The 20,701-nt window shown below is 38.3% G+C and overlaps 1 protein-coding gene across 9 annotated transcripts in view; it reads left to right on the forward strand.

The window, feature by feature from the left end:
- Window positions 1-20,701, forward strand: part of TENM3 (teneurin transmembrane protein 3) — a 416,806-nt gene that overhangs the window by 87,955 nt on the left and 308,150 nt on the right. For 8 of the 9 annotated variants that reach the window (XM_075091186.1, XM_075091189.1, XM_075091190.1 and 5 more), the window contains exon 2: window positions 14,360-14,662. In XM_075091186.1, coding sequence (XP_074947287.1) covers window positions 14,431-14,662 — 232 coding nt within the window. In that variant the 5' untranslated portion in view covers window positions 14,360-14,430. Of the gene's footprint in view, window positions 1-2,094; window positions 2,114-14,359; window positions 14,663-20,701 lie in introns of those variants that run through there. The other variant, XM_075091187.1, reaches the window with a different exon arrangement.

Consider the following 20,701-nt stretch of genomic DNA (forward strand, 5'->3'; position numbering starts at 1 on the left):
AGAGCTTATGTGGCAGCAGCCATTATCATTACTCTCTACTAGATGTTACTAAAGAGAAAGGTTTTGCATGTGGAGTGAATAAGGAAACAGCAGTGGAAAGTGGCAGGAGACCTGATGATCTAGTGCTCTCAGGATCCCAGGTTTCTAAAATCTTCCAAAGCGTTTACAGTTCTCTATTTGCTTTTAAAAGCTGTTCCTTGTGGATGGGAAGATGCACTTTATTGATACACTCTGAATCTTCTTAAGATAAAAGGGCAAATGCCATAGATAACTGGACTACTATGAAAGTCTTAGTTCTTTAATGTTTTAACAGTCTAATAGCCCATAGTAATGTAGAAAAGTCTCTTTAATAATACATTTAAGATAGTTAAACAAAACTTCCAAGTGCCTTTTTGGTGTTACACTCACCCCTTCCAGTGTTCCTCTTTGTTGTGAGGATGGAAACAAAATGGTGCATGTGGGAACGTGTTTCCAAGAAATCATCAGCATTCCCTGCCCTCGGCCACAAGGAGCATGGTATTCATGGTGGGGCTGGTTTCCTCCTTGATCTTGGTCTACTTGGGGTTGGTTTTATATATTTTATTGTAGCCTGCTTTATTCTCATCAATTCCCAGCTGAGGTTTTCAAAGTTGCCCCAAAGCCTCCCCCAGCCTCAGCTGATATAGAGGTCTTCTCTTTGTTACCCAGTGACTACTGAGGGGCATCAGACTTTCCCCATGGCATTTTCAGGGACAGGCTAGGCAATAATTGCTCAACCACCTGGCAGCTGTTAAAATCAGCTCAGGTCAAGACAACCCCAGACAGCTCCTGAGACCCTGTGCTGCCAGGTCAGTGTAAAGGCACTGGCCTTTCGCTAGCATTGGCAAGAATCATATATATTGGGCTACTTTGTATATAGAAATATAATTAGATTAAAGCTTCCTGAAATCATGAGCATCTGGCTCATATTTCCTGTCTGAGGAATTGTGTTGGGCAACATGACCAAATGCACTCGAAACAGACTGAAGTATAGCTGCAGGTCAGAATCTTCTTATTTAAACCTGGCTAAAAAGATCTTTTTTTAAAAATGATAAAGCAGATACAAGGAATAAACTAATGCTGTGCTGCCTAAGGGAAAAAGGTAGTCTTCTCATTTTCTCCAAACCCTATCAAACTCTTTCTTGTTGCTCTCCTGGCTTCATGACTCTCCTACATGCCACACCAAGGCTGAGCTTCAGCAGGAGAAGTGTGGGATGATCCCGTGTGCATTCAGGCCTGTTTGGTTGTGGAGCGCTGGAGCACAGGTTTGTGCCTCTTGGATGAGCGTTCGAACGAGGGCATCTGCAAAGGGGAGAGGAGGGAAGGGAATGCTATTACAGTTGCTATTGCCCTTTCGTCCTTTTTTAAAACACAAGAAAATAGGTTCTGTTTGTTTTGGGTTTTTAATAAGTTTTCAGCTTAATTTCTTGTAAGCATCTGCCAAATCCTTTTGGCTTGCTCTTCAGTCAGTAGGGAGAACATGGACTCCCTCAAAACACTCCCAAGTCTTTTCTTCTGTCCTTGCATGAAAACCCAGACTCTAGAATTTTATCACTGGGTTTCTGGCAAATGGTGCTTTGTGACTCTGAATTATGCCTTGTTTGATGAAGCCAACCTGCTTCATGATTTTATGGGTAAGGCATTTAGAAATTGAGACTGACAGATCGTTTTCAAAGAAGACTGTATTGTGTCCTATCACAAGTGTGGCAACACCGAACCGGTATGCTCAAGCTTTCAGGACTGACATCCTAGTGAGGTAAGATACTACTTCATTAGTTCCTTATATGGTAGCTGTTACTGAATCACTATGACACAATCTCTAATTTAACAATTCTGCAGGACAGTCAGTGCCCTTTAAACCAGAGTTGTGTGCCAGCCAGTAGTGTTTTTGTTGCTGTTGCCATGTTGTTGTGAAAGGTAACTAAATGCTTAAATGGGAGGTGGAAGATGCAGCCTCACAGCAATGTTTTTGACTTGCTGATAGAGAGTACTTTTCCTCTCCGAGGCAGCAGCTCCTGATAAATCTGGCACCTCTGAGAAAAGCTAGTAATTTTTCCTTCAGGTACACAAGAACATAGCCCTGTGGGTACAACAGGTAAGACAACCAGAGTAATACATAGCTAGCAATATTTTGCTGTTACTGGTGATGCTTGTTTTGTTTCCATAATAAATTTTATTTTAACTGAATAAATAGATAAAAGGCATTTGGAGGCAATTAGTTTTACGTTTTTCTAGCTTCAAAACCAGTGTAGAATTTCTCTACGATGGCATTTTGCACCTTTGACTGATTGCTTTGTCACCTAAATTTAAAAACTTCCTCCCATGTTTATTTGCATGGGGGAGATGCCCCTGTTTTTTTTCAGAGAAAGAGGAAGAGGCAGTATTTAAAAACGGAGCTTAAATAGTTATAAGAACATTCCTGCCTTGTTCCTTCCTCCAGTACTCCCTGTTATCTTGGTTTGGTCACTTTTACCATAAAGAACTCATTATTATCAGCATTAAAGTGTTTTGGAAAATACAATTGCTGAAGGGGTAAGGGAGTCAAATTAGTGACATAAATTTCCAAAGCTGGCTTGCCTTAGGTTAGCTACGTAGTGTTTTTTGTTATTTTAGAGTCAAGAAGATGACTTCTAATAATACTTTCCCCACAGCATGTACTTCATAGGTGTTTTTAATTTATATATACACGTGTGTGTGTATATATAACATTACTTTTTATATGTGTATATATTTATATGCACACATACACATTTCACTATTTTTGTAATGTTCACTTAAGCTTTTTAAGCATTAGGGAAGCAAGATCTGCGTATCAATTAAGATCTGATGGTTATGTGCCTAGTCAGGCCACAGAGCTATAAAACGTCTCCTCACCTTTCCAATCTCTTACCTGCTTTGCTCTAGTCTCTGTCACTATGTTTCAAACTCTCTGTGCAAGTCTGTCTTTCTGTATTACAGCTGTGTTTGTGGGTTGTTTATTTTTGTTTGTTTGTTTGCACTACTTGCTCTCTGTGTGTGAGTTCTTTGATTACATACACTTAAATTCAGTTACATGCAGATCCTAACTGATGTAAAGGAACATCAAGATTTCCTTTATCCCTTCTGTTACCTGTTACCCCTTATGAAAGATAAACTCCCAAATATACCTTAGGTTATATACCTTAGGTTAAATATTTTTTCTTTCTGACACCTGCTTCTTGGAAACCCCAATTAACTTACACACACATGAATTTTATCACTAATCCTGCCCAACAGCTCCCTGTGCAGCAGAACCAGGCAGTCTGGCATGAATTGGGAGATGTGGAGTACACTGTTCATTATTCCCAGCTGAATGAGACCACACCCCACCCCCCACCCCTCGAAGAGGAGTACCTCCGGAGATAATAGCTGAGCAGTGTGAACCCCTTCATTCACCATGCTGGGTGTGCTCATCCTTTCACCTGGATCTGTTAACAGCCTCTGATATTCATCAGACCGGCTCCAGTCTCAGGGCTTATCTACATCAGTAGTTTTAAAAGTGCACTCTTCTGTCAGCATCGCTGCATCTGCACAATAAATTTTGCTAGCTTAAGCTATGGCTTCTAGTAAATTCAACTGTGTTGGCAAAACTTTTCAGTACTGACTGGATCTCTCAGTACTGTCAGTTTTTAAGCGTGTTTCTCGGCTGTGCTAATACAGAGACAAGATTTTGATGCCACCAAGCTCAGGTATAGGTGCCAGGTGTTTTCTCTCTTCTTTCTGATGCCTCCATGTCTTCAGTCCTGGTCCACTCCTTGGGAGTAGGAGGGAAAGATCAGAATTTTCCTAAAAGTTTAAATGTTTCTGAATGTAGCTAGTGCAATTGAAGGAACTTCCTGGACCTCCTACTATGCTATAGGGTAGCACTTTAGGATGGATATGAGCCCCTCTACTCTATTGTGTAGATCAAGAAATCTTCCAGATCCTGCCTTCTTGTGCACCTCATGCCCTCTTTCTGTTCCCACAAAAAATATCTCAAGTATCCAGACAATTCAGGAAAAAGTTAATGCTTGGAAGAGGCTGTACTGGAATGACGTTTGTGTCCTTAACTATACAGAAAGAAATTCACAAATAGTTTTATATTGGGTATAAGGCCATGGAAATAATGAATTAGTGATACTTCCACTCTGTTTTGTATTAAAACAGAATTGGAAATATTTGAAACAGGATGGGAATTAAACTCCTTGCTTATTCACCTAGGCAGGCCATATGGACTTGTCTGAGGCACCTTGAGTGTCACTGTGGGAAAGATTCTGTTCCGTGTCCTGCTTGTGCTTTCCTTGTCCTGTAAATGAGCCGAGGCCTGCAGTGTTCCTGGCTTTCAGTCTTGAACCTGTGCTTGCTAAACTTACTTGGTAAGAAACACAATTATGTATACTTTAGTTCTGTTGTAACTGAACTGTGGAGCTTCTCCAGAAACTCATATTAGGTAAAAAGGGATTTCATTGATAATTGTTAAATATTTTCATTATTCAGTTATAGTTAATTGTCCATGTGTTTGGAGTACAACTTTCCATTTATTTTTTAAGAACTTCTTTAAAGGATAGAAATTGCCCATCCTTTAAAGGTCACCTTCAGATCTATTGCTGAAGTGATTTGTTACTTTAGTTAGAAGGATTTTTAATCAATGATTGTACTAAGAAATTCTGAGTGTTATCTTAAGTGGAAATTTAAAGGATTTAAAGAAGTGACTTCCCTGCCCTCCAAAAGCATTATGTGAAGCTGCTCAACACTTACTATAGAAGCTTGTGCTTCTTTTGCAAAATTGGGGTCTTCTGGCTATGAAACATTTTTTACAAGTCGAGACTGTATTTTCTGAGATGTGAATGCAGTGGACCGGGTGCTGTCATTGGGCTCTGCCAGCAGCAGCTCTGCTGCGACCCCACAGTAGAAATTTGGCGGCACACGGAGGTGGCACAGCTGGGTGCCACACCTACAGGTAACACACACCCGTGGAAGAGGAGGTCAGCAGGAGGTGGTTCTTTGTCCTGCTTCCCTTCCCGAAGGAGGCTTTGCGTTATTAAAGGTTAATTGTTTGTTCTTTAAGTACTGTTACCAGAGAGGATCTTGGTTGGTAGTCAGCTAGGGCCATGCCAGGGTAGGCTGCGTGAACACTTTTCAGAGAAACATGGTCCTTTGAACAAAATTGCTAGGTACTGTGGGAAATCTTGTCTCACATAGCCAAAGAACATATTTTAAAATGCATTATTCTTTTGTTTCCCCTAATCAAAGTCTTAGTTCTGTTGAAATTGGAGACAAAACCTGGGAGGTGAGAGTGGAATGGGGTGATTACAGGACAAAAAGCTTTTGTATGACCTTTAAGGTAAGGCTTAAAATCTGATGCCCTGAAAGGGATGGTTTGGAAGAGATTTAGAACAAGGATTACAGAAAGGAAGTGAACCAGCAGGGCAAACAACCTCCAGCATTTCCTGTCTGCTGGTGTTGGATAGTGCTGAAGAAGAGACAATTAGGGGTTGTGACAAGAGGACACGGCTTGTGCAGAGAGGGAAGCAGGAACCTAGGGAGTATAGAGGAAGACATGACAGCTGATAGAGTCTGAATAGATGGGATAGTTAAATACAGTAGTAGGGATTGCTAATGTAAATTTAAGTTAAACAGTGCTTTACCACACGTTTATGTAGACGTTAGCTAATAAATTTTCACACTGCTGTTTTAGGAGTGTTAAATGAATGTTGTGACGGTATGAGTATATAGTGTTACAGTATTCCTCATGTTTCTGTGGGGAATTTTCATGATGTTTGGGACTCTTCTTGTTTGTGTCTGTGCATTTTTGATTTGTTGCTGTTTTGAGAAAGTCGGGGGGAGGGGGGCAAAGAGATAAGTTTGAACAAAACAGAGTTCTTGACCATAAAAAAAAATTGGCAGTATGCCTTATACATCTTACTTGTCACTGTCTGTTGAGGTGAGTCACTAAATAATTCTTCAGGTTTCCAGGCTGCAACAGTATCCTAATTATAATGTGACTAGGACTGAAAAATCTGGTTACCCGTCAGATCACTGTGAAGAGAAGAATCTTCGTGTGAATGTCTCCTTGTTTGTGTGGACTTTCGCTATGAGAAGCTGTACATGGAAACCAAGGCTCATGGTGCATGTGTATCCCATGTCATGTGACCACAGCAATAGCTTCAGCACCTACCACATGCTATTCTTTCTTCCCTCTCCTGTGTGTCCTCAGTGACATCCTCACTGCAGTTTCCTCAGGTCCCCCTTTCACTTCCAGACACCTTCACAATGCTATTTGCAGCTTAGCCTTGTGACTATATGCCCAACTCTTGCATGTCACATGTAATATACTTCATTTCCCTTGTAGTGACTCGAGATGTATTATTTTTGAAACCTTACTACTGTCAAACTGTTTGAAATTAACTCTGAGTTGTCGAAGGGGGAGTTGAATGATCGACAGCCTGTTCAGATGGTGAAGCTGACACACCGATAGCTTTGTTCTCCAAACAGAAATGCAGAAACCATTGTGCTGTGCTCTCTGCTTGGGGACTCGGGAACTGTTGCACCTTTGCTGGTGCTCATGGCTTGTTGCATGTTCTTCCTGTCGGGTTCTCCATCCCGCTAGTTTTAGTTTTAAAAATCCCTAGATTGCTGCGGCTTTGTTCGAGAACAAAAGTGGACTGTGTGGAAGAGCTCTGACCAGGTGCAGAAGTAAACTTGGGAGGTATCATTCAAGAAGGATTTATATTAACATAAATCAGGGGACCATTGAGATAGGTTGAGTAAGAACATGGGAGGGGTGGGGTTGGAAATCATGTGTGAGAGGTGGGGAGGGAAGGAGATAATGGCATTAAGGATGAACTTCAAGTTTAAAGGAGTGGAGGAAAGTATTTAGGCTTTTTTAGTTGCTGCTGAATAATGAATTACCCAGTGCTGACTCTCTCATAGTTTATTACTTTGCTCTGAAGTAAGTGAGGCACAAAGTTACTCCCTTCTGAAGTTTTCTGTTCTATTCCTCTGCTTGTTTTTTCCTCTTAAACACCTCTGTCTTTCTAGGCTTGCTGTGTCACTTCTCCCCAGTGTTGCCATGCTGAGTGCTAATGATTGTCTCCATCCACTTTCTGTCCGGAGCTCTTTTTGGTGCTAATCTTTTTCTTTATACTGCAGCATTTCTGCTCACTTAACTTCCTTTGCCTCTCCAACTTTCCATCACATATCCTCACCCTCGTTCTTTCTACAGGAGCACACCACATAATTTCACTCTTTTGGTCTTCGTGTTCTCTTTCTCACTTAGCTCTCTCAGCCCTTCAAGATAAAACACATTCAAATCCCCCAAATTAGAGGCAGACACTTCCTCTCGAGATCAGAGTTCATGACAGTTCCTGCAAACCATTCCTCCCAAGGAGGAACAGAAATAACCCTGTACTGAGTTCCTCCGAAGAGTCTGTTCTTGTTCACGGAGCAGTTTATCCTTGAAAGTTATATTTTTCTGCAGAGCCTGCTTGGTAGTTTAATAGCCAGCACAGCCCCAGGCTGTATGCATGCATAGCCAGCTTATGGCTATTTTTGGTTTTCTCTTCTGAAGGTTTGCGGCCTTACTGTGTGGAGGGCTTCCAGCAAGCAGAAATAGCTGTAGCTCCATCTCAAATGCTGCTCTATGGTCTTCATACCTTCACAGGAAAATGCCATCCGGAGAAGTACTCCCACTACTCCCATCATTATAGAGAGTGCATCATCTCTTTCCACCGATATGAGGGAAGGCATGAGGTGGTGTTGTCCCCTACAAGGGTTTTAGTTTTAAGTAGCAGCAGCAAAATTGTTATGCAAACATCAACTTCTGACTATCCAGGACCCTGTAGAACTCTTTTATCTTGCTAATTTTCCTGACTCTTATTGAAAGAAACATCTATAATGAACATAGAGTACGTTTATTGGTTGTTTCTTTTGTCTCTAATGAAGTTGAGATTTTCAGGTAGACTATGTAAAGTAACATTTTATTCACATTACCTCCTGTAGTGATGGTAGATAAGAGCGTCCTGTTCCCCTGACTGACTCAGAAAAATGCTTGAAGAAAACACAGTATTTTTCACTAGTCTTCCTTTTTCTTCTTCTTCCCCCCCGCCCCTTCTTTTTCATTTGTAATTTAATTCTAAAACGTAGGGTTAGTGACTTAAGAAGGCTTTTTTTAAAATTTTGGTTTGTGAACTGCCTGTCTGACAGGCCATCTGTTTCCCACTCCCTCTTAAGAATGCTGACTTCGGGTGCATCCTCTCTAGTTTCTGTGCTGGAAGACAGACTTTTAGTATTAAGAATGAGTTTCTAGATATGATGACCTGAAATGTCCATGTATTAAGAGTCATCAGTTTGACTAATGGCATACTATGGCTACAGATCATCCTAAGTACCTCTTCAAAGTGTCATTTTTCCAGCTCAGTTGATTTCTGACATACCTCACTTTATCAGCCATTGAAGTGGAAATTTCATCACTCTTCTATGCCTTTTGAATTTTTCTTAGTATTTGTTTGTAATAGGTTTTATGGGTGATTAGTTGTATGAATTGTATTTTTTGTGGGAGGAGATATTCTTAATTTCGGCATATTGCACTTCAGCTTTTTAATCTACTTGTTATATATATCAGCTGAATTTGCTTTGTTCTTTTGCTGTTGAGGCATGCAAGTACTATATCTAGTGCAAATTGTAACTAATGTAATATTTACATTAGTAAACAAATACAGATTAAAAGGAAAATATGATTAAATTAAAATAATGACACTTGCAGTAATACCTCTGTTCAGCAGCACTACTTAGACATTGTTTTCAGCAACTGTTTTCAATGCTGAGAATAGGTATGGTCTTGACTCACAGCCCATAAAATCCTCTGCTCTTATTTCAGGCAGAAGTTCAAACCTGCTTCTTTTCCCAAAAGTCTTATGATTCTTTTACTGCGTGTGTTTATGTAGTAGTGTATCATGAAAAGAAGTTTGCTACTAATCTAAGCAAGTGTTCAGACTGTGCTTGTATTAAGGGATCAATGTGGAGGGATCAATGATCTTAGTTTGTAATAATGGTAATTAGTAATAAAAATAATAGTAATTCAATAAAAATAATAATGCAGGCTTTTGAATGCAGCTGGGAATACTATCATTGTTAGGAATGCTGAAATTGTTAGATTTAGGTGTTGAGAGGGAAGGCTGTGGTATGTAACACATAAGTTCGTTCCCTGACTCTGTTTTGCTGTCCTCGGGGAGGGAAGAAGGGCTCTGCTCTGAGAAGCATGCTGCTTACCTTGTGGTCCCTTCTTGCGAGGCTGATTAGGAGAGGTCTTGTTAGGCCTTCCGTATAACAGTATTTCGTACTCTGTAACTGTTCTTCTGTAATAAAGAAATCTACTAGCTTTATCCTCTCATTTTCAAAACCTTTTCCATCCCAGCACTGTATATATTAATGACTTGCTATTCTCAAAACTAGTTGTTTCTGCTTTGTATGTTTTGAGATGTCTGAAATGGATATACGCCTTGAAAGGGAACATAATACACACTATAGTAGTTCCATAAATTGACCCAAGCAGTGACATAATCTTTTCTATACAATTATCTCTTCATTTTGGTAACAAACTTTTTTTTACCTTTTTACTACTTCATGCCTATGTAGCTTTTTAGATATCAAAGGGCATAAAATATTGAGGTATATTTAGACTTCCTAATCAGTTACCTTGGTGTTCACTGAACCAGGTTTAATGCTGGAAGAAGGTTCTCCGAATGAGAGATGGGGAGGCAACACTGTGTATGTTAGGCAGGATTGCCATCCTCTTGCCAAATGGTAATAACCCTTTGGGGAACGTGGAGTTGAAGCTGCTGAATTAAATGCAATAATTTTCCATAACAGTTTAAAAGGCCTGCAGTCATGCTAAAGTTGTAGCTGGGTGTTTTAGGTAACACACTGTAGCATGACCCTAAAGCCTCGTTTACCTCTTGGCAATTAAAATATATACTACATTTTATGTCTGTTGTACTTTTCCTATATTGCAGTGTAGGGCTTCAGTGTTGAGGCTCTTTTTTGTAAAAAAAGGTAAGTAACTGTTTTCCTTTTTCACTACAGTGACTTTATTTCACATTGCAATAGGTGGTTAAGAGGAGCTGCTAAAAGGCTGTCCTGGGGAATTTTAAATATAGTGTAAAAGTTCTACCACTGCATCATTCAGGTTTGTGTGTATCTGAGACTTAGTCATCAAAGCTCCCACGGTAGCTTCAGCACTTGTGTATGAGTACGCCTTGTGCTCCATTTTGGTGTTTACACATGGGGTCTCTACAACGCTTAGAGAGAAAGAAAGAATTTTGATCATTTACTTGTTTTAATTATTATTTGTATGTACATTGTCTGACTTGCTAATTAAATATTGTACTAAATGTGCTAATGATGTCAGAGGTCTTCAAAGTAGCTTGGCATATAAGGGAGTGAGCTATGGTCCCAATGACTTGGTCACGTACAAGAAATGCTTCTCTGGTTCTCCTGCTTCCCTTCTAAATTAAGTTAAAAGAAATATATGAGTATTAGTTTAAAAGCAAGCATCTCCTCTTTATGGTTTTGAACTGTTTTTAAAATCTGGAGTGACACGGGGAAGTGCAGTCTGTCTGAGGCTGCAATCAGCTAAGCTATGTACACGAATGGGATGGGCATGACTGTATAAGAGCTGACATGTCAGTCTGGTGATTAGCGTATACTCTCCAGTTTAATCCAGCTAGGAGCCTGTAACACTGGACAGATCACTGAAAAGGTCATGGGACATCCCAGTGCTCAGTGACACAGATGAGCATCCTCAGGTTTTATACTTAGAAAAGCATTAGACAGAAATTTGAAGTAGTGGCATGCACTAGCAAAATCTTTTTCGATTTTCTTCCGTATATGCAGGCTATTTCACATTAGCTTGTAATACAATGTATAACAGCATTTAGCACAGCTGTTTTGACATCCTTCTGTGAGTGGGTGAGTTAGTAGTTCAATAGCTTTGTAAATATTGCTCTATGAAAATTCTTTCATTTAATTGGAGCGAAGCTATTAGATGGACCATAAATATTGACATATGGGCAAAGATTACTTGCAGATGAAGGCAAGTGTTTTTGTAACATGTCACAAAATAAATTTAATTTTATTTGGTTTAAAATTTTAATCTGATTTGTCAAAAAAACTGCTCATGCGTCAAATTAGTTGCTGTGTTCCCTTGAGTTTGTATTGTACTCATTACCAATATTTCATCTGAGCTTCTTCTAAGGCATAGTAAAGAAAGCTAGTCAGTGCATTTGGGTAACTCCCCCTGGGATGCAGCTTTTATGTTACAGGAAAGAGAGGTGAAGAAAAAAATGAAATATGTTCAGATTTGTTCAACAGTGGTTCATTTAAATCTGAAGATTTGAGTGGGAAAACTTCTTAATATTTTAACGACAGTGATCTTCCTAAGAAAGGAGCTGAGCAGATGCAATAACTGACAGTTTGGGTTTTTTTCTTCTTCTCAGTATTTGAAAATTTCTCTAAAGTTTGGGGTGAGGTTTTGTTGGTTTTTGTGGTGGTTTATTTTTTGTTTGTTTTAAGGGGGGTGGGGGCGGGAATTCATGATGGGACAAGTCAGTCCTGTGCAGTCCTGAGACTGTAAAACATCCCACCACAGAAATAAGATTTACGGTTCAGATCTTGTAAAGCTATCTGCGAGTCTGCCTTTGTTTGACTTGTCATTGCTGGCTTACTACTTAAATGTTAACAGTGATACGTATTTCTGTATTCTGCAAATATGTTAGTGTTCTCTCTGTGTGTTCTGGTCATGGTAGAGAACAGTTATTTGTAGACAGATCTTTAAGATAGCTTTTATTCTGTTTCCTTCTTTCAGACGTGTGTATTATTTCACTGATGAAATAACTCCAAAGGCGTAAGCCTGAGGATGTTAAGTGTTTCCTAAAACTTGCTGAGAGATACGATTAATTTCTAAAGTTCAAGGTTACTGAAGGTAAACAGGTGTGTGGTCTAAAGCTAGAATCAAAAAGGAGAGGTTCTTAAATCTTAAAGGATTGGGGGTTTTTTTGGTCATTGGGTTTTTTGTTTTGTTTAGGGTTTGGTGGTTGTTTTTTTTTTTTCCAAAAATGCCCACCAAAAAATCCTCTAGTCTTCATTATTGTTGCAGTGTAATCACTGTTAAAGTGTCTCCATAATGCGGTGCTATTAAACAGCTTGTATTTTTTTAACCTTTTCATTCTTTGCCTGAGGAGGCAACAGATAACCCAGAAAACTGCCTTTTGAAGTTCTAGTGAATTCACTGACTTCTGTGGGAAGCAGATCAGTACTTCCTCATGCTACAGCATAGATTAAATCTTTGAGGATTTTAGCTTGGTATAGTAACAAAGTAATTGTGCAAAGAAGGGTTTGGGTTCTTTTTTTTTTTTTTTTATTACAAAGGAGCTTGGGAACTTGGAAAAAAACCCGAAATTATTTAATCTTTGATGAATAGCGTATGTCAGTTTTCCCATGGCACAATTTAGAGACATTAGGAATTAGTGGCCCTTTAAAGTCTTGAAATGCTTAGATGAAGGGGGAGGTGTACTTCCACATGAAGTCTTTACACTGCAAAAGAATACCTGTGTATTTCTGTTAATAGTGGTTTTTAAAATCAAGATTCAGTTTAGTGTTAATAAATACTATATAATTATAAAATTATAAAATGTTTAGAAAATTGATTTTAGATGGAAGGAACTTGCATTCATTAGTCAATAAAATATTTTAAAATCTAAGCATCTCAAACTAAAAAATGTGCTACATGGGCATGCAAACATCTAAATAGTAATGAATTTAATAAACTATTCTGTCATAAAACAGGGTTTTTTTCTGATCATGTACAAATATTTTAGTTTTATTTAACCACTTTTCTATATTTATTACATTTCCAAAAGTTGAGAGTTTGCTTAAATGGAAGGCTTTGTAGCTTTGTGCGTTAGCTAAATCAAGATTCACTCAGGTCAAGAAATGCAAGGGCTTTTTGGAGAATTTCAAAACAGAATGATAGAAGACCAGCTGCCATTTCAAACGTGAATTAAGGTTCTGTAGTAAATTAAATTATCTCTCAAAATCTTTTCAGGAGTGACAACGAATGAGTTTGTTTGATATTAAATATTTTAAGTGAAATAGGTGAAGAGTTCTAAAGCAACCTTGATTTTGCTGAACAGAGTGCAAATGTAGTTGGCTGTTGCTTGGTGATGTGTGCTGTAAACTGTCATTTTAATTCTACATCACAAAGGACTTGACTGATAGGAGTTTGTAAAATAATCAGTTGTGGTATTTAAGTACTTTAAATTGAGGGGAGCACCCAGGAGAAAGGTCTCCTTGAGATAAAGGAGAGAACCCTAATATAATGTATAAGGAGTTAAACAAGAAATTCCAAGGCCTTGGTTAACAGGTGCAGTTGCGAAGAATTAAAATAATCCAAACTGTTCTTCATTTAGATGTTTTGTCAGCTGTTGAAAGATAAAAATTATATTCTTTATTTTAGCACTTTTTGTTTTTTTTTTTTAAAAAAAAAAAGGCAAAATTTCCAAACTATTTCTTACTCTGTCAGAAATGTAGATATTTTGGTTAAGTGTGCAGGACCCAACAGATGAAACTGAGAAGCCTTGTTTTGAAAACTAAGTGGAATGAAACAGTAAATAACAATAAATAGTAATAGAAATAAGATTCTTACTGTATTATTCCTTTAAAAACTTGAGGGAAGGAAAAACTATTTCTGACTGCCATTTAAAAATCAAATAGATACTTGCTTTCTATCACAAGTTATATAGAATATACAGCCTTGGAGGAGTCTTCCTGCATATCACCTATAATGTTTTTGTATCTTGCTGTGAAATTATGTGTATATGTTCTTGATGAGAACAATTCTCTTAGAATAGAAATGACAGTAAGGAGTTATAGAAGTCTGTATATAAAAAACAGACATTAAAATGAGAAACTTCTGACCAGCAGAAAGAAGTCAGACTTGCCATTAAAGCATGCATCCTTCTCAAAAGAAAACAACTTCCCTACAGATAGACTTTAGGCAAATAACACATTCTTAAAGCTGAAAATCTACGTTTTTTCCACCCAGTTCTCAGTCTGCTTTTGATATTCTAATCTGTTGTATAAAAATGAGAAGTACTGTGGCAGTGTTCAGTAGAATTTCTTTGCTTTTTTTTTTTTTTGATCAAGGTAGCTCATGCATGGAACTCTGGGAAGTGGGTCTTGCCCATTGTTGATCAGCAGTTTTTTTCTTCCGGGCAGTTAGGAAGCAATGACAGCAATTGGAGAACATTGCAACACATCACCGGTTGTCTTTCTAATTTTGTTGTAGGTGAATGTAAGCTGAATGTAGAGAAGACTTTCAAATAAGCTGGACTGATGTGCACAGAGAAGGAATGAAGTATGGATGTGAAGGAACGTAGGCCTTATTGCTCCCTGACAAAGAGCAGACGGGACAAGGAACGGCGCTATACAAATTCTTCCACAGAAAATGAGGAGTGCAGAGTGCCTACGCAGAAGTCTTACAGCTCCAGTGAAACCTTGAAAGCTTTCGATCATGATTCCTCTAGGTTGCTGTATGGAAACCGGGTAAAAGACTTGGTCCACAGAGAAGCAGATGAGTACACCAGACAAGGTAAGCAAGATATTTTAATTCAGAGTGTATAATTCATTAGTACCAAGTAACAAGGCAATCTTGCTGCAGGAAGAGCTGTTGTTATACCAGTTTCATCAGTTTTAATAATACTCTACACACATAGTATGCTTCACTTGTATCTCCCTAAATGTTTTACAAAGGTGGGAAAGCATCTTTGAAAGAAATAATATATGATGCATGGAAAGGTTAAGTAAACAGCCCATGTTGGGCAATGGGTCAGTGACAACATAGCAGACTCAAGTGTGAAGTATTCAGGCCTTAAAGTTTAAAAGCTGGAGCACCAGCATAAATTCAACTCATTAACAGATTGCCAAAAAGTTCGTCAATCCAATATAACTAAAATGTAAATAGCTTCAAAATGAATCAAAATAAACAAATGCAGCTGCTCCAAGAAGGCCAAACCCTATGAACAGGTTTGGGGAAACTCAGTATGTATAGATGAGCATACAAATAATGCATTAGCTCAGTGCCTTTATCTTTTAGCCTACAAGGGCAGTAACAGAGCACTGTACAGTGAGTAAGGTAGATTAGTTCATGATTAATGCGTTTGGGTTAGTTGGGGCATTTTTTTAGTGGATACCTACCCAGATGATACTTAAACAGATGTGAACAAGCTGCTAAACCACACTGTTGAGTTTCTGAGTCCAGGACTGGAGGCACATGGAAGATCTAAATATCCATAGAGATGCTCAAAACCTGACTGGATATGGTCCTGGGCAACTTGCTGTAGCTGACCGTACTTGAGCAGAAGGTTTGGACTAGATGATCTCAAGAGGTCACTTTGGACCTCAGTGATTCTGGTAGATTGCACTTGGCTCCAGTTAGGGTTCAGCACTTGTGCATCACTTTTGGATTCAAAACTGCAGTCTCTGGAATTGGCATTTCCACAACTAAACTACTTTATATAAGGAGAGGAGGAAAAATGCTATTAAACGTGGGGAGTACTGCAGCCCAGCTATCTAAAAAAGGATAAAGCTAAGCCAAGAGCTGTATGAACCTGCGACTCGGTCTTCTTTATAAAGCTATCATCTCTTTTATGAGGTAACAAGAATAGATTTACGGATAGAAAAAGAAGGCTTCTTCCCTGTGAGGAAGTCCTTAGTTTTAATTTTAGAAATGTTTAAAAATATTTTCCCCACTGGTGGTTTTTCTTTGTTCCAAGTAGAATAACTTTACATTAGAATTAGAGCTGGGCAGATGGTGTTGACTTTTTTGCCTACAAATGTTTGCAAGGGGAATAAAAATATTTCTCTTAGGCTCATGTAACTGAGGCTTGCTGCTAGTGTAGTCTGTCTGCTTTCTGCTGTGTATTTTTAGTTTTTGTGATGTGTTGAAACTTCAGGTCATGACTACTTTCAAATTTTTAAGTCATTAGTCACCTTGATCTCATTACTTTAATGAGGTAAAATCAAGAAGTTTTCTAAGACCTGTACTCTAGACACTTTCTTAGTACTAGTGACAACATTATATCCAAATAGGCAGCATTTCTTTAACGAAGTCATAAACTATTGCCTGAATACAGTACTGTTCTTTTTAAATAGCAATAATGAAATGAAAGAAGTTATGTAGCCTGGCATGTCTCATACAATGGTGCACCGGTTAGGGTTTTTTTAGCCCTTCATTTTCTTTGGAAAAGCACATGTTTAGCTAATACTTATTGCCCATTATGCAATAAATTACATGTCTATAGGTCTAAAATGGCAGTCTGGGATGTGTAGTGTCATCTTCACCTTTCAGTGCTCTCAGCACTGTCATCTGTGCCCATTTGATTTTCCTCATTGTTCTTTCAATTCTCTTTGTATGGCTTATTGGCTTCCTCTAATGCGTGCTGGTTTAGCACCTTTGGGGACTACCTACAGTTTTGATAGGGTCAGGTTATAAAGGGCTTGTTTTGCAGTCTTAGATAGTGTGTTCCTTTGATTCATTTTTGACTGAAAGAATTTACTGCTTCTGGCACTGGAAGCATTGTGCAGAAAAGGTGTTCAAGGTCATTCCAAAGGTTTTTAAATAATATATAAAACACGCTTCCCTGTATTTATTCCCCCCCCCTTCTGTCTAGAAATAGTGACTTTGTTGACAGTCTAATTACATTCTAGCCTGCTGAATCATCAGGAAATAGATCTATAAGTAAAAAAAGCAAGTTTTAATTAAGACCTTTAATTCAAAATTAATTTTTAAAATAAATTGTGACCAGTGTTTAATTTTTTTTTCTCCCAGACTATGCAAAATAACAATATCAAATTTCCAGTGTCTGCTGGAGCAGTTACGTGAGTTTCCCAAGTCTCTCAAATGTGGCACAACTTAAAAACGTCAGTGTGTTTTTATGGCTGAGATAGATGTGCCCTGTTCAGTGGTAGCTTCATCCCAGGAGATCTTCACTTGTGGAGAGGAAGTTCTCCAATTGTCAGTTCTGGTCACAGAATCTTTTTTCCTTGTGTGTTGAATTTCTGTTGCTTGAGATTAATTGCATAAATAGAAATAGGAGCCTAAAAATGCGTGTTTGTCATTGTAATTCTAAAAACAGCATTTAAAACATAATTTAAAACATATAATAAATTCAAATATTTTACTATATAACTGGGATTATCTTGTTAATTTTGAAACCCAGTTGATAAGACTGGAAGAGCAGGTATGCTTGTTTAGGAAACTGTAACTTCATCTAGGCAACACGCTTTCAGTTAATGTTGAAGAGAGATAAGCCCTACAGTGGTCTCCTTCCCTTGTCCTCAAGCCCCTTCATCTGTTGCAAGACTGGTTTTGTTTTTAAACTCTTTAGACAAGGATTATTTAGCCTACTATTTTTAGAACTTCTAATTTAGTTATTTATTTTCACTTTGTTGTTAATCCTCACATAAGGTTTGAAAAAATTGTAAGTCTGTAAATAATTAAACTCTGCACCTAGCCATGCAAATGAAGACCGTGAGCTTTATTTTTTGTTAAAAGTATTTTTAAACTAGATACTAAATTTTATATTGCATGTTTGAGAAGATACCTAATCTTATCCTTGACAATGGATGAAGCACCATGAACGACTGTTGACTTCCCAAGGTGTGATGACGTGATTGTTTGCTGTTATGTGTTAGGGAGGAAGAAGGCACCTATTTTCTTATGCTTCAAAGTATCCAACTATAATGAGCAGCCTGGTTTAAATGTTTAACTTCTTGAAGTGAATTCAGCAGCCTAAATGCTTGTATTTTGGAATATACCCAAGTATCTTGCTGAATTCAGGATTAAAACTGACAGTATAAAGTTGAATTTCTCTGTACAGAGAGAAATTCCTGTGTTTACAAAATTAAACTGCTGTGTGAAGTGACATAATGTACATAGGAGACTGCTGTGCAAAAATATCTGAAAGTGTGACATGACTATGGAGTGGGAGGGAAAGATGGTAGAAATACAGAAACTAAGTAGTATTTTTTAAATAGCATTTGGAAAAAATAATTGGAAGTAATAATATAACTGTGAAAATAATTTGAATGAGATCGTGAATCCAACCTGGACTCACAAGAACTGGAAAACTTTTTATACAAGTGCATTAAGTTAGTAAGACGAATACAGGCATGCAAAATATGTATTTACCAGCAGATACATGTTAAAGGGAAGAGAGGAACATGCAATACCTCTTAAGGAGTAGTTGTTCCATTTCAAAGAATTTTGTTGTGGCAGGACAGTGTGGTGGCCCTACAGAGTGGTTCATGTTTCATGTCAGTGAGTTTTTGCCCAGGAGTGGGAGGCTGACCCACAAACACGTGTGGCAGGATGCACTGCAGATTTGTGCGTGTTCAAATTTTCATACAAAATAATCACAGCACTGTTTGAAAACTGTGTGAGATGAAAAGCTGAGCAGCAGGACACCTTTTGCTAGTAGAAGACCCGATGAGGTAGTGCAGGTTTTGTTAAATTTTTCCTCTTTGAAAGCTTGAGTCAGCTATAGTTTAGCCTGCAGGTAAAGTTATTTGGTCTCTTCAGCTGGCAGTGAGAATGAGTTCACTGTGTTTATCAATCAGAACAATTCATTGTCATCCAAGCAAGCCTGAACACCGATTTATTTTCATGCTACCCGTTTTAGTTTTGCAGGGGAAAGTGCTTATATGCATGGCTTTGTACCTTTATTCTTCCAGAATGCTTAAGTGCCTAAATTAGGATAAATGCCCTAATAACTCCTTGGAGCTGCAAAAACGGGCTGAGTTTACCAACAAGCAAAGAAAAATAATTTCTTTCCTTCACAATGTGCTGGATCACTGGCACAAGGTTGCTGAAAAGCAAAGCCATGTACAGTACATTGCACTGTGTGGATGTATCGTAGCTGTCATTCAGCTGACACTCCCGTGACAATTATATTTAGGTGCTAGAAAAATCTCACCATTCAGTGAAAGAGGGACCTGAAACAGTGATATATATGCTTCGACAATTTTACTTTAGTATTTAAGTTATTAAACACTGTCGGGATACATTTGTAAGACTTCAGAAACCTGAAACGTTAATTGCAACTTCTATCGTAATGTAATATGACTCCAAAGTCTATTGCTTTTAAATACTAGCTGCTCAAAATGAGTTATTTGGATAGCAAAATGATTAATGTTTTCAGTCACCATAAATGTCAAATGTAGGATTAAAGGATTTAAATGGTCATGATTTTAAACCTAAAGCTTGAGTACATTAAACTTACCTGTCTGAAGCAATGGAAGAATAGATAGTTAAAACCATTTTTGACCTTCCACTACCTATGCCTTATTGATGAGCTGATTTTGACTATTGAGGAGGCAAGTGACTCTCAATAGAACTGAATCAGCCCGTTTTGCAGACTTTCACAAGAAGGTATGAAATGGCATAGAAGGGACTTTGTGATCTCCCGATGAGCAAATTAATCACCATTCAGTGACACTGCAAGTGCTCTCTCTCAAAATCTAAGGCAGCTATTAGAATTAGTGTTTTATGTTCGTGACTGTAGTGCCAGATGTGTCCTGATTGTCGTCATCACAGACACTTTTTTTGTTATGCTAAAACATGGCCACCTGCAGTATCAGCCTGATTTGAGTGGGCAACTTCTGTAAGCAGCATACAGTGCCAGTATGTATGCTCTGGATAATTTTTTGGCCTTGAGCTAACCACGTAACCTTCTGCCAGAGGTGGGTTTTTTTTTACCCTCTGTAATACAGGAATAATAATACTTAGCCACCTCACAGGCATATTGGGAAGATTAATTAGTTTATGTTTGCAAAACACTTTGAAGATGAAAAGTGCTGTAAGTGCTAAGTAACATTATCATCTTTCATTGCTATACTAGTTACTTCTTAAAGCAACAATAAGAAGTTAATTGGTTTTCAGGTTCCAGATGATAAGGATCTGTTGACTTTTGAAGTTATTCTATTAGCTACAGAGTGGTACTAAGAAAAACATTTCACTTTTATTTGATTAGGATTATATTTAGCTCACACTCAGTGATATGCACGCTTGCTCTAAGGTATTCATCTAGTTGGAATTGGCCCCTTGTGGGTCATGGTCTGTAGATGAGCTATGGGTCTGGAGACAAAGGGTAATTGTGATTCTCCAGGGATAAATCAACCTTGGTTATTGGCAGTATACTGCTTGATCAGGCATTTCTACTCAGCCTTGGTCCACAGAGTAAAAACTTTGTCTTTGACTAGTCCAGTTGCAAAATAAAGGAATTAAGCTCTTGATCATGATGATTAAGGATTTATAAGATGAGCAAGGGGTCTTCACAAGGACTTTCAGCCTCATGGAAAGGAAGATGCTGTAGAGGGTCTGTAATTGCTCTTTTACATCTTTCCGTAGCTCATATACTGAGATGTATGTGCTGCTCCTGTTCGTAACAAAAACTAAACTGAGGACCAGGGAGGTAAATGGATCACATGGATGGCTACGAAGGATGACTTCAACATGTTAACATCTATGGAGAGAATAAAGCCAGAAAAGTGTGCCAACAGAGATGGAGTGGGGGAGGAGGAATGAAAGAGGCTGAAGAGTCCCGTCTGTCCCATCCATTGATTTAGTGCT

This window comes from Phalacrocorax aristotelis, chromosome 4 (genome assembly GCF_949628215.1).
Source record: "Phalacrocorax aristotelis chromosome 4, bGulAri2.1, whole genome shotgun sequence".
Lineage (NCBI taxonomy): Eukaryota > Metazoa > Chordata > Aves > Suliformes > Phalacrocoracidae > Phalacrocorax > Phalacrocorax aristotelis.